Source organism: Heterodontus francisci, chromosome 4 (assembly GCF_036365525.1).
Source record: "Heterodontus francisci isolate sHetFra1 chromosome 4, sHetFra1.hap1, whole genome shotgun sequence".
NCBI lineage: Eukaryota > Metazoa > Chordata > Chondrichthyes > Heterodontiformes > Heterodontidae > Heterodontus > Heterodontus francisci.
The window spans coordinates 56,268,680-56,282,748 of NC_090374.1; the positions used below are offsets into that span (position 1 = coordinate 56,268,680).

The 14,069-nt window shown below is 42.3% G+C and overlaps 1 protein-coding gene across 2 annotated transcripts in view; it reads right to left on the bottom strand.

Moving 5' to 3' along the window:
* mccc2 (methylcrotonyl-CoA carboxylase subunit 2) overlaps nt 1-14,069 on the bottom strand; it is a 150,977-nt gene that overhangs the window by 112,994 nt on the left and 23,914 nt on the right. Inside the window, exons 3-4 of one of the 2 annotated variants that reach the window (XM_068028821.1) lie at nt 13,821-13,905; nt 317-418 (exon numbers count right to left, since the gene is read on the bottom strand). In XM_068028821.1, coding sequence (XP_067884922.1) covers nt 317-418; nt 13,821-13,905 — 187 coding nt within the window. The remainder of the gene's footprint in view (nt 1-316; nt 419-13,820; nt 13,906-14,069) is intronic. The other variant, XM_068028822.1, reaches the window with a different exon arrangement.

Genomic DNA, 14,069 nt, shown 5'->3' on the forward strand with positions numbered 1-14,069 from the left:
CATTTCAATTTATCCCAGAATAATGGAATGGAAGTCTGCTCTTTCTTCACCCCACCACTGGGTGTAAAATCTCCCCGTGCTTCTCTGTCTATCCACTTTAAAGTCCCAGCTCCTTCTCTTCTGGACCTCCATGCAGCAAGACAATCGTGCTGCTGTTTGAGATCATGAATTGGACAATAAGGACAGTGGCTCATTATCACATCAATTCTCCTCCCCCCCCACCCCTTTTTTAAAACAGAGTATCTTGAACATCTTTTCATAACATCTCTTTAAAACAGGAAAATAAGAAAAGGGCTAATTCAAATATAACACTTACCCTGATACTCTTCCAATGCCTGTGATGATGCCCCCTGCTGGTACCTCCTCATCGCCATATAGTTGATAACCCGCAAACTGTGAAAACTCCAAGAATGGAGATCTGTCAAATAAAATTTACCTTTTTCAAATTAAAAACTAAATAATTCTAACATGAACACAGTTACCGATAATACATCGCCTTGTCAGTAACTGGATCATGTAGGATTTTACTGTACACAAATTCGCTGCAGAGTTTGACTACAAAACAACAATGACTACATTTCAATAATTTATTGACTGTGAACTGCTTTTGGCCTCCTGAGGACATGGAAGATGGTATATCAATGCAGATTCTATACATCTTTTCCTACCATTTACTATGAAATGGAAAAGCATTGGTATTTAACAATTTAAAAAATTATGAACAACTTTAATATTCTTTCATCCATTTAGTTTTTTGTAAAAGGGAGTTGAAATATTTTGTTTACGAACACAAAACGATGCAAGAACTAAAGCAAAATACTGCAAATGCTGGAAATCTGAAATACAAACAGAAAATGCTGGAAATACTCAGCAGGTCCGGCAGCTCTTAGTCCCAGCAACACCACCGGGAGTGGGGCCACTGCTGACACTGCATCGTAGCCAAGGACATGGAGCCACGACTGAAGGTATGTAAGGGTTGCCTTGCTGGGGAGATCGGTCGCGCCTGGCGAGGCAAGGCTGGTCGTTTGGGTGGGGGGGGGGGGGTGCGGAAAGGGGGTGTCTCGGTTCCTGTGGATAGTTGGGGAAACGGGTGTGGCCCTCAATCAGGCAACCTGTGCCCGATTGTCAGGGACCCCCCCCCACCACAGCCGATGCCCGGTGTGCTGAGAAGCCGCCAGCTTTCACTGGGCAGCCTTTCATGTCTCCCGGACGCCCACTTGCCATGGGTAAAATACCCATGAAGGCAGGCAAAGGCCCTTAAGTGCCCACTTTAAAAAGGCCTTGATTGGCCTGGGGCGGGTGGCCCGTTTCTCACCCACTCCTGCACCCGGGCCCACGGAAAGTGGGGCATAGACGGGAGCAAGCCATGAAGGCCTCCTGCTCAATTTTACATCACGCCCCGGCTTGCGGGTGACGTAAAATTCTGGCCCGTTTTTCAGGTCCGTGACCTAGAAAAGACTAGAGATCTAACAGGTTTTAAGCAAGTACAGAGGCAGGGAGAGGCAGGGGGACAGGGTAGGGAGGTAGCAAAGAACAGATGGAAGGTCGGTGATAGGAAGGCAGGGGTGATTAAATGACAAAAGATGGTGCAAGGCAAAAGGGGATGGGGCGGCGCAGTGGTTAGCACCGCAGCCTCACAGCTCCAGGGACCCGGGTTCGATTCCGGGTACTGCCTGTGTGGAGTTTGCAAGTTCTCCCTGTGTCTGCGTGGGTTTTCTCCGGGTGCTCCGGTTTCCTCCCACAAGCCAAAAGACTTGCAGGTTGATAGGCAAATTGGCCATTATAAATTGTCACTAGTATAGGTAGGTGGTAGGGAAATATAGGGACAGGTGGGGATGTTTGGTGGGAATATGGGATTAGTGTAGGATTAGTCTAAATGGGTGGTTGATGTTCGGCACAGACTCGGTGGGCCGAAGGGCCTGTTTCAGTGCTGTATCTCTAATCAATAATCAAAAAAAAGAAACAGTAAAAGCAATAAAAGATGGGTCTAGAAGAGCTGAAATTGACAAAAGCAAAATCATTAATAACTTCTGTCCGAAAAAATGGGAACAGTGGTATGATCTGAAACTGTTGAACTCAATGTTGAGTTCAGAAGGCTGTAAAGTGTAAATGATGCAAATAAGTGTTAGGACACTAATACTACAGAGTATCACTAATACTAGTACCGGCTAGATTCCTCTTACTCTGCTCCATTCCTGATCCAAGTCCCCCCCTTGTATTTTTTTTACTTTTTCATGGGATGTGGGCGTCACTAGCAAGGCCAGCATTTGTTGCCCATCCCCAATTACCTTTGACAACTGAGACGCTTGCTAGGCCATTTCAGAGGGCAATTAAGAGTCAACCACATTGCTGTGTAGCAAAGATCAGATGTCCACCAAAGCTACTAAGTATCATCACCTCATTCCATAACAATATGAAAGGCACAATTCAGTATAGCGGCACCTCATCAGACCCCTTTCCTATCCTGAGTGGTGTGAAACAGGTCTGTGTTCTCACACCTACACTGTTTGGGATCTTCTTCTCACTGCTGCTCTCACATGCGTTCAAGTCTTCAGAAGAAGGAATTTTCCTCCACACAAGATCAGATTGCAGGTTGTTCAACCTTGCCCGTCTAAGAGCGAAGACCAAAGTACGGAAGGTCCTCATCAGGGAATTCCTCTTTGCTGACGATGCTGCATTAACATTCCACACAGAAGAGTGTCTGCAGAGACTCATCGACAGGATTGCGGCTGCCTGCAATGAATTTGGCCTAACCATCAGCCTCAAGAAAATGAACATCATGGGACAGGACGTCAGAAATGCTCCATCCATCAATATGGGCAACCACGCTCTGGAAGTGGTTCAAGAGTTCATCTACCTAGGCTCAACTATCACCAGTAACCTGTCTCTCGATGCAGAAATCAACAAGCGCATGGGAAAGGCGTCTGCTGCTATGTCCAGACTGGCCAAGAGAGTGTGGGCAAGTGGCGCACTAACACGGAACACAAAAGTCCAAGTGTATCAAGCCTGTGTCCTCAGTACCTTGCTCTATGGCAGTGAGGCCTGGACAACGTATGTCAGCCAAGAGCGATGTCTCAATTCATTCCATCTTCGCTGCCTCCGGAGAATCCTTGGCATCAGGTGGCAGGAATGTATCTCCAACACAGAAGTTCTCAAGGCGGTCAACATCCCCAGCATATACACCCTACTGAGCCAGTGGCGCTTGAGATTGCTTGGCCATGTGAGCCGCATGGAAGATGGCAGGATCCCCAAGGACACATTGTACAGTGAGCTCGTCACTGGTATCAGACCCACCGGCCGTCCATGCCTTTAAAGACGTCTGCAAACGCATCATGAAGTCTTGTGACATTGACCACAAGTCGTGGGAAGCAGTTGCCAGTGATCGCCAGAGCTGGCGGACAGCCATAAAGGCGGGGCTAAAGTGTGGCGAGTCGAAGAGACTTAGCAGTTGGCAGGAAAAAAGACAGAAGCGCAAGGGGAGAGCCAACTGTGTAACAGCCCCGACAACCAATTTTATCTGCAGCACCTGTGGAAGAGTCTGTCACTCTAGAATTGGCCTTTATAGCCACTCTAGGCGCTGCTTTACAAACCACTGACCACCTCCAGGCGCTTACCCGTTGTCTCTCGAGACAAGGAGGGCAGAGAAGAAGACATTGCTGTGGGTCTAGAGTTATATGTAGGCCAGACCAAGTAAGGACAGCAAATTAGTGAACCAGATGGGTTTTTATGACTATCAATGGTAGTTTCATGGCACTATTACTGAGACTAGCTTTCAATTCCAAATTTTTTTTTTAATTAATTAATTGAATTTAATTTCCACCAGCTGCCATGGTGGGATTTGAACCCATGTCCCCAAGGGATTGGCCTGGACCTCCAGATTACTAGCTTAGTGACATTACCACTACACCACCATCTCCCCATAGTGGGAGAACATCAAGGAGAGACCAGCGTTTTCTGCCAGAAATAAGGGAAATCGAATCAGACCAGGTAGTAGGTACTAAGCAGAATTTTAGATTTAATTTAGCAATGGCTGATCAAAAGCAGAATTAATAGAGTTCCAGGCGGAAAGCTCCATGGCAGTCGGGACACATGCCCTTCAGGACGGAAAAATAGGGATAATTAATGTACCAAGAACAAGTTACCAATAAAGCAAATTAAAAATAAAAATTGGCTTATAGAAGCTAAACAGCCGGAGTTGAATTAACAGTTAAAAAATTACTGCAACACCCAGACTGTAATTAACGTTAATTCAGCTCACTCACTTTGTCCAGCTCAATAACTCACCCATTTTGCTTGCCACTAATCACACTCACCCCCAACCCAGTTCGTTTCCCTTATTATCCCAACAGTTTTTGACACTTATAAATATTTTTTTTTAATTTATAAACACATTTACAAAGGACATTAACCGTAATTCGCAACTGACAGTTCCCTTTTCAGAAAACATTTCACAGTAAATCTCCCTAGCAATTTGCACACGATAAAACACACTAGAAAAACTACCCACTACAAGATTAAATGCAAGGAGAACCATTGCTTAAAGAGAAAAAGTATCATAGATCAACCAGCTTTTCCCAACACACACGAGTTCTCTGGAGGACACGTCAGCCAGCTCATCCGCTGCAGCGACCATCATCCATGCCTTTATTACCTCGAGATGTGACTATTCCAAAGCCCACCTAAGAAGACCGAAAGCTTGAGCCCCACTCCCAAGATTTGAGCACAAAAATCCAAGCTTACACTCCAGTGCAGTACACAGGAAGTGCTGCATTGTTGGAGGTGCCATCTTTCGGACGAGACATTAAACTCTCGCAGACAGACGTAAAAGATCCAAAGACACTAAATATGAAGAACAGAAGGGGAGTTATCCCCAGTACCCTGGCCAATATTTATCCCTCAATCAACATCACAAAAACAGATTATCTGGTCATTATCACCTGGCTGTTTGTGAGACTTTGCTGTGTGCAATTTGGCCGCCGTGTTTCCTACATTACAACAGTGACCACACCTCAAAAGTACTTCAGTGGCTGTAGTGTTTGGGATGTCACAAAGTAATGAAAGGTGTTATATAAATTCAAGACTTTCTTCACCTTACACTCTCTGTAACCTCCTCCAGTCAAACAACCCTCTGAAATATCTACAACCCTCTGAAATATCTGTACCCCTCTATTTTTGGCCTCTTGCACATCCCCAATTTTAAATCACTCCACCACCGGCAGCTGTGCCTTCAGCTGCTGAGGTACTAACCTCTGGAATTCTCTCCCTAAACCTATTTCCCTCTCTTCTTTTAGCAAGGAAGATGAGGCTGCCCAAGTTATGGTGAAAGAGGAGGCAGTTAGACACTGGAAGGGCTAAAAATTGATTAAAAAAGGAGGTATTAGATAGGCTGGCTGTACTTAAAGTCGATCAGGCACCAGGACTGGTTGAGATGCATCCAAGAATACTTAAAGTAAGGGTGGAAACTGCAGTGGCACTGGCCATAATCTTCCAATTCTCCTTAGATAAAGGTGTGGTGCAAGAGGACTGAGGAATAGCAAATGTTACACTCTTGTTCAAAAACCAGTGTAATGACAAGCCCAGCAACTACAGACCAGTCAGTTTAATCCCAGTGGTGGGAAAGCTTTTAGAAATGATAATTCGGGACAAAATTAATCATCACTTGGACAAATGTGGATTAATTAAGGAAAGCCAGCACGGATTTGTTAAGGGAAAATTGCATTTAATGAACTTGCTTGAGTTTTTTTAATGAGGTAACAGAGATGGTTGATGAGGATAATGCGTTTGATGTGGTGTACATGGACTTCCAAAAGGCATTTGATAAAGTGCCACATAACAAGTTTGTCAGCAAAGCTACAGCCCGTGGATTAAACGGGACAGTCACAGCATGAATACGAAATTAGCTGAGTGACTGAGTAGTTGTGGACGGTCGTATTTCGGACAGGAGGAAGGTATATAGTGGGGTTCCCCAGGGATTTGTATTGGAAGCCCTGCTTTTCTGATATATATTAATGATGTAGACTTGGGTGCATAGGGCACAATTTCAAAATTTGTGGATGACACAAAACTTGGAAGTATTGCGAACTGTGAGGAGGATAGTGATAAACCTCAATAAGACAAAGACAGGCTGGTAGAATGGACGGTCAAGTGGCAGATGAAATTTAATGCAGAAAAGTGTGAAGTACTTCATTTTAGTAGGAAGAGCAAGGAGAGGCAATATAAGTTAAAAGGGCACAATTCTAAACGGGGTGCAGGAGCAGCAGGACCTGGGGATATATGTGCACAAATAATTGGAGGTTTCAGGGCAGGTTGAGAAAGTAGTTAATAAAACATATGGAATAAAGCATAAGGTCCGCACTGAATGTTTCTGGAGGCACAAAGTGTGAAGAAGGGAGTTCAGTAAGTGAGGGAGTTCGGTAAGGAGGGGAACTATAATTTAACAGAAAATAAATTTGTCTTCACGGAGAGCTAGCTTGAGTGCATAGAGTGTAAAGTGTGAGTTGGCGTGTGAGGGAATTCAGTGAAGGAGGGGCTCCTTTCTTTCTTTTTCTACCTTTTTTCAGCCTCCTGGAGCTGCCTTTCTTCAGTACAGGGGAAGAAGCTGACTGGTGAGTAACTGATAAGTTATTTTAATTGTAATAAATAATTTTTAAAAGTTATGGCATGGCAGGACAGCTCGGCCAAGTGGAATGTAAGTGAGGTAGTTCAATCTGAAGTCAGGGTGTTAAATTTGAACAAAGGAAATTACGAATGTATGAGGGGCAAATTGGCTGAGGTGGATTGGGAAAATACATTAAAAGATATGACAGTGCATAGCAATGGATAGTCTTCAAAGAATTATTACATAGATTACAGCAACTATACATTCCTTCAAGGTACAAAAACACCAAAAGTAAAGGCAGTCAACCGTGGCTAACAAAGGAAGTTAAGGATTGTATAAGACTAAAAGAAAAGGCCTATAAAGTTGTCAGAAATAGTAGTAAACCTGAGGATTGGAAGGATTTTAGAATATAGCAAAGGAGAACCAAGAAACTGATAAAGAAAGGGAGAATAGAATATATGAATGTAAACTAGCAAAAAACATAAAAACGGACTGTATAAGCTTCTATAGGTACGTAAAAAGGAAATGTTTGGCTAAGACAAATGCGGGTCCATTACAGGCAGAGTCAGAGAGAGATACAGCACTGAAACAGGCCCTTTGCCCCACCATGTTCGTGCCGACCAACAACCACCCATTTATATTAATCCTACATTAATCCCATATTCCCTACCACATTCCCACCATTCTCCTACCTACACTAGGGTCAATTTACAATGGCCAATTTACCTATCAACCTGCAAGTCTTTGGTTGTGGGAGGAAACCAGACCACCCAGCGGAAACCCACGCGGTCACAGGGAAAACTTGCAAACTCCGTACAGGCAGTACCCAGAACCGAAACTGGGTCGCTGGAGCTGTGAGGCTGCAGTACTAACCACTGCGCCACCCAGAGTCAGGAGAATTTATAATGGGGAATAGAGAAATGGCACAGAAGCTAAATGATTACTTTGTGTCTGTTTTCAATGAGGAAGATACAAGAAATCTCCCAGAATTAGAGATCCAAGGGACTTGGAGAAGGAGGAGTTGAAGGAAATTAGTATTCATAAGAAGGTTGTACTGGAGAAATTAATGGTGCTGAAGGTTGATAAGTCCCCAGGACCTGATATTCTACATCCCAGAGTGTTGAACGATAGTGGATATGGAGATAGTGGATGCATTGGTAATCATCTTCCAAAATTCTATAGATTCGGGAACGGTTCCCGCAGATTGGAAGGTCGCAAATGTCACCCCACTATTTAAGAAGGGAGCAAGAGAGAAAACAGGGAACTACAGACCTGTTAGCCTTACGTCATTAGCAGGGAAAATGTTAGAATCTAATCTAAAGGATGTGATAAATGGACACTTGGATAATAATGATCTGATTGGGCACAGTCAACATGGATTTATGAATGGGAAACCATGTTTGATTAACCTGTTGGAGTTTTTTGAGGATGTTACTAACAGAATTGATAAAGGGGAGTCGGTGGACATAGTATACCTGGATTTTCAGAAGGCTTTTGATAAAATCCCCCACAGCTGGTTGGTCAGCAAAATTAAAGCACATGGGATAGGAGGTAATATACTGGCATGTATTAAGGATTGGTTAACAGGCAGAAAACAGAGTACGAATAAACAGGTCATTCTCGCATTGGCAGGCTGTGACTAGTCGGGTATCGCAAGGATCAGTACTTGGGCTCCAGCTGTTCATATCGATGATTTGGATGTGGGGACCAATTGTAATATTTCCAAGTTCGCAGATGACATAAAACTAGGTGGGAATGTGTGTTGTCAGGAAGATGCAAAGCAGCTTTAGGGGGATTTGGACAGACATAGCGAGTGGGCAAGAACGTGGCAGATGGAATATAATGTGGAAAAATGTGAGATTATCCATTTTGGTAGGAGGAACAGATGTGCAGAGGATTTCTTAAATGGTAAGAGATTAGAAAGTGTAGATCTACAAAGGGACCTGGGTGTCCTCATCAATACGTCACCGAAAGGCTAGCATGCAGGTGCAGCAAGCAACTAGGAAGGATAATGGTATGTTAGCCTTTAGCACAAGAGGATTTGAGCACAGAAGTAGTGAAGTCTTGCTTCAATTGTATAGAACCTTGGCTAGACCGCATCTGGAGTAGTGCATACAGTTTTGGTTCCCTTACCTTCGGAAGAATATTATTGCCATAGAGGGAGTTGCCAGACTTGTTCCCGGAATGGCGGGACTGTCCTATGAAGAGAGATTGGGGAAACTGGGTCTGTATTCTCTCGAGTTTCGAAGAATGAGAGCAGATCTCATTGAAACCTACAGTATTTGAAGGGACATACATGCTAGATGCAGCTAAGATGATCCCCCTGGTTGGAGAGTCTAGAACCAGGGAACACAATTTCAAAATAAGGTGGAAGCCGCTTAGGACAGAGATGAGGAAAAATTTCTTTACTCAGAGGGTCGTGAATCTTTGGAATTCTCTACCCCAGTGGGCTGTGGGAGCTCAGTCATTGAGTATGTTTAAAGCAGAGATTGACAGATTTCTAAATACCAATGACATAAAGGGATATGAGGATAGTGTGAGAAAAAGGCACTGAAGTGGATGATCAGCTATGATCGTACTGAATGATGGAGCAGGCTCGATGGGCTGAATGACCTACTCCTGCTCCTATGTTCCTATCCTGGGCTTTATAAATAGGGGCATAGAGTACAAAAACAAGGAAGTTATGATAACCCTATATAAAACACTAATTCGGACTCAACTGGAGTACCGTGTCCATTTCTGGGCACCACACTTTCAGAAGGATGTTAAGGCATTAGAGAGGGTGCTAAAGATTCACAGGAATGGTTCCAGTGATGAGGAACTTCAGTTAGGTGGATATGTTGGAGAAGCTGCATCTTTTTGGAGAAGGTTAAGAAGTGATTTGATAGAGATTTTCAAGATCATGAGGGGTCTGGATAGAATAGATAGGGAGAAACTGTTCACACTGGCCAAAGGATCCAGAATCAGAGGACACTGATTTAAAGCGATTGACAAAAGAAACAACGCGACATGAGGAAAAACTCTCTTATGCAGCGAGTGGTTAGGATCTGAAATGCACTGCCTGAGAGTGTGGTGAGGCAGATTTGACCGAGGCCTTCAAAAGAGAACTGAATATATAAAGTCTTGTAAATTTTACTGATAACACCAGAATATATTCCTGTGCAGAATTTTGGACAACACACCTTCAAAATTATACATAAAAGGAGAAGATTTAAAGAAGAATGCCCTCACTTCACTCCCATCACAGTTCATTGAATCCTGAGCTTTTGAATGGGTAAGTGCCTACCTCTCTGGAAGTCATTCTGTACTCCATTCTCTAGCTTGAAATAGGACTGTGCTAAAAATCACAGAATACCAGCAAGCAAACCCACAGAAAGTCAGTTAATGAGGTAGAAAATTAAAAGGACAATTGTGAACACGTGTCATCATACAAGTTTCTTACTGTCACAGAAACTGCTCAGGCTGTATGCTATTGAAAGTTGCTTTCAGTTTGGTCTTTGCAGTGATTCACCACATGACAATATTGATAAGCATACTAAATGCCTCTTCCCTTTATCAGTTCCGACACTGCGTGGTATTACAATTTAAAAATAGGAGCGAGTCTGTAATTCGTGTTTTCCCAAGGGCGCAGTGGTTAGCACCACAGCCTCACAGCTCCAGGGACCCGGGTTCGATTCTGGGTACTGCCTGTGCGGAGTTTGGAAGTTCTCTCTGTGACTGCGTGGGTTTTCGCCGGGTGCTCCGGTTTCCTCCCACAGCCAAAGACTTGCAGGTTGATAGGTAAATTGGCCATTGTAAATTGCCCCTAGTGTAGGTAGGTGGTAGGGATTATGGGATTACTGCAGGGTTAGTATAAATGGGTGGTTGCTGGTCGGCACAGACTTGATGGGCCGAAGGGCCTGTTTCAGTGCTATATCTCTAAATAAGTAAAATAAATAAATAAAATAAATTTAAAAACACTTCACAATTTCAAACCCATTTCTGTCACATATTGGACAAATCTGTTAAAGACAGTAACCAACAACTGGGTTTTCAAGATTATCAGCAGTGGAAATTTACATTTTCTGCAGCAATAGAAAAATCAATAATTGTAAAGTGTGGCTAATTTTCACAAGCAGCAGCACAGGCAGAAACCTATACAAAAACAAGTTCCTCAGAGAGTTAATCAAAAAACACTCTATTCGTTCTTAGCCATCTTTTAATTCATTCACAGTATAACAAATGACGTAGGATCTTTGATGGTTGGGAATGAGTAATAAGTCTACAATGTAATTAAGGAATTAATATCACAGTTTCTGGACGTCATCTGAACCAAAGGCTAAATTACAGCCCACTGACTACTTTTTTTTTTAAATGATTTATTTTCAATTTATTGAACTTTTGAGTGATAGTCAATAACGAACCAGTAGTTACACAAGGTTGGCTTCTGTGTGAAGTCACCATTACCAAATACAGTCATATCCTTCACACGAGGGCATAACAAGGCACCATTTTTTATTTTTTTAAGTACCTGGGTAGAATTAAAAGCCTAGTATAAGCCAAATGTTTATCTTCACTCAACATAATCAAAAATTCTCAGAGGCTGGGCAATACTGAAGGCGAAGGTGAAAAACCCATAACACAAAGAAAACCAGAAGAAACATTTAAATTATCATGTTAATTATTTCTGTATTCATGTTGAATGTCAATAATTGGAAATTCCAAATAATTTATATTGCCAGTACAAAGACTAAGAAGAACATTTAGGAGGGCAATTCTTTTCTATGAGACTCTGCATTGCTCAGAGTACAGGATGCCTTTAGGCCATAAACAAGCCAAGGCCTAGCCAGATCAAAATTGAAGGATAAATTTCAATGAGATATATTACAAAAAAAGTGTTTTTAAAAAAATGAGTTCTTTTAAAGGCAAAGTCTAGCATGCACTTACCATCCTGCATTTTCAACAAGATTTCACTTCTCCATCACAAGCAGAGAAAAGAATATATTTCAAAGAAGAGCTTAACTCAAACAGGAATGTCCGCTACAAAATTACTGATCAGTAGATCGGCAAAAACACAATTCTTTATTCCTAAATTGTATTTGTATCGTTACATTATTCTTTCACTTCTCAGTATATAATACAGGCTAAAATTCTAGAGCAGTGCAGAGTCAGCGCTACATTGTTGGAGATGCTATCCTTGGGACATTAGATCAAGGTCCAATATACCTGATTCAGTGGTTTGGATAGATGTTATATATCCAGGAATGCTATGCAAAGGAGGAGCAAGGGAGCTATCCCTGTATCATGGCCAATATTCCTCCCTCACTCAATACCACTGAAAAACATTAACAAGTCAACCATATCATGGTTGGTTGTGGGTCACTGCTGTCACAGAATGACTGTTGTGCTTGCCTGAATGACTGTCACTTCAACAAGTAATTCACGGTGTGAAACCCTTTAAAAATGTTTCACTACAAAGGTATTTTATGAATAGAAGCATAATTCTGAAGTTATTATTGAACCATCAGAAGTAGCCACAACTTTACTTGAGCTATTTCTTTGTATGTTTTACCTCCTAAAAAGCAGTATTTGTATGTTTGGACCTCAGATGTTAATTTTGGTTTAAATTAGTTTAGTTTAGTAGTACCACATGTATGTTGTGTCAAGTCTTCGGAATTTAAAACACGTAAATAAACTACTGACTCTTGCCCAGACTGCAGTGTTTCAGAAAAACTACTGCCTATACATCACTCTTTTTATTTGTGTCATTGTTATGAAAGGGTGACTTAATGGCAAAATTACAATCCACCATAAAGTAATTAATAATGGTGAACATGAATCCAAAGAAATCTTCCCACAAAGCCAAATGAAGTGAATTATGAGGCTCTCACATACATGTTAATACTGCTTTAGAATTACTTGGCAAAATTTTCCACTTTAAAAAAAAAAATTCTTGGGATCTAGGTGACACTGGCAATGCCACATTTATTGTGCATCCTTAATTACCGAGTGGTGGTGGTGATCCTTCTATTTATTTATTTTTATTTATTTATAGAGATACAGCACTGAAACAGGCCCTTCGGCCCACCGAGTCTGTGCCGACCATCAACCACCCATATTATACTAATCCTACATTCCTACCACATCCCCACCTGTCCCTATATTTCCCTACCACCTACCTATACTAGGTCTTTGAACTGCTGGAGTCTTTCGGTGATGGTACTCCTACAGTTGTAGGGAATTCCAGGATAGTGACCCAGCAATAATATCCTGATATGGATGTACTGACAAAAATCATCCGATTTTCTTACAATTGAACTTTGTAGCAAATGTTTATAACTGGGTGACTTATTAGGCCAGAACTAAAGTTCGGGTGCTAATCTATCACATAGGGCTGAATTTTGCCCCGGCTGTCAGGAAGCCAATGTTGGGGTCATTTCCGGGTCGTGAACCTGCTCGAGGCAGCAGCATGTCTTGCAGCTGAATTTTACAGGAGGCGGCCAATTAGCAGGTCACCTCCACATTCACCATTCAATTAAGGACAGTGAGTGAATTCCGGAGGCGGGAGCTGCAGACAGCACAGTCCGCAGCAAGGGATTCCGACAGCCCTCACTGTGTGACCAGTGAAAGCGCTGCTGAGGTCCAAGCAGCAGGGAAGCACTGCAGCCACCACCAGTATCAGGGGAACAGCTGAGACCTCATTAGGCCTACGATGATCGGAGACATTCGTCACTAGGACCTACTACTTCATCAGTGAGACATTCCATTTATTAATCCCTAGAAACTTAGAGACAGTTTTAAAAGAGAGAAAAAGACTTGCATTTGTCTTTATGACCACAGGATGTCCCAAAGCACTTTACAGCTAGTATTAAATTAATTTGAGAACACTACACCAATTCAGTCAATGTAAACTTGTACGAAGGTTGCTTGCTCCTATTTAATTTGCCTAAGATCAATTGAAGAAAAAAAATCAGATTAATGACTTGGTTGTTGTCAGAATCTGTAACTACATAAAGGCACTTTTGAGGATTTTTTTTGTTCAGGCCGCAAAAGGACTGTGAGTCCTACAAGTTATTTTCTCTATGAAGTAAAATATATCAGCTTTCAACTGTGAAGTAGTTCATACTGTCAACTCCATTAGCTCTTAGACTGCTGAGAGATGTAAAAAAACGAGGGTCCCTTGACCAGCTATTTTTATTTCTACATTTTCACATACCTAGCCAAGCGCTGCTAACTTACTCACCCCGGATCCAGTAGTCGGTCAATACGTTCTCGAGGGAGTAACTTCCCTCTGGATGTGTGACGTTCCCGAGCCTTTTCTCCTCCCCCTAAATTATAACAAGAGGAAGTTATTTAACACTTGCCTGAATGTAATAAAGTTTTATTTTAAACATGTCACAACCAGCAACAAGCTTACTATAAACCAGAACTAGGGGCCATGGTTTGAAAACTAGGGGTCGCCCTGTTAGGACAGAGATGAGGAGAATTTTTT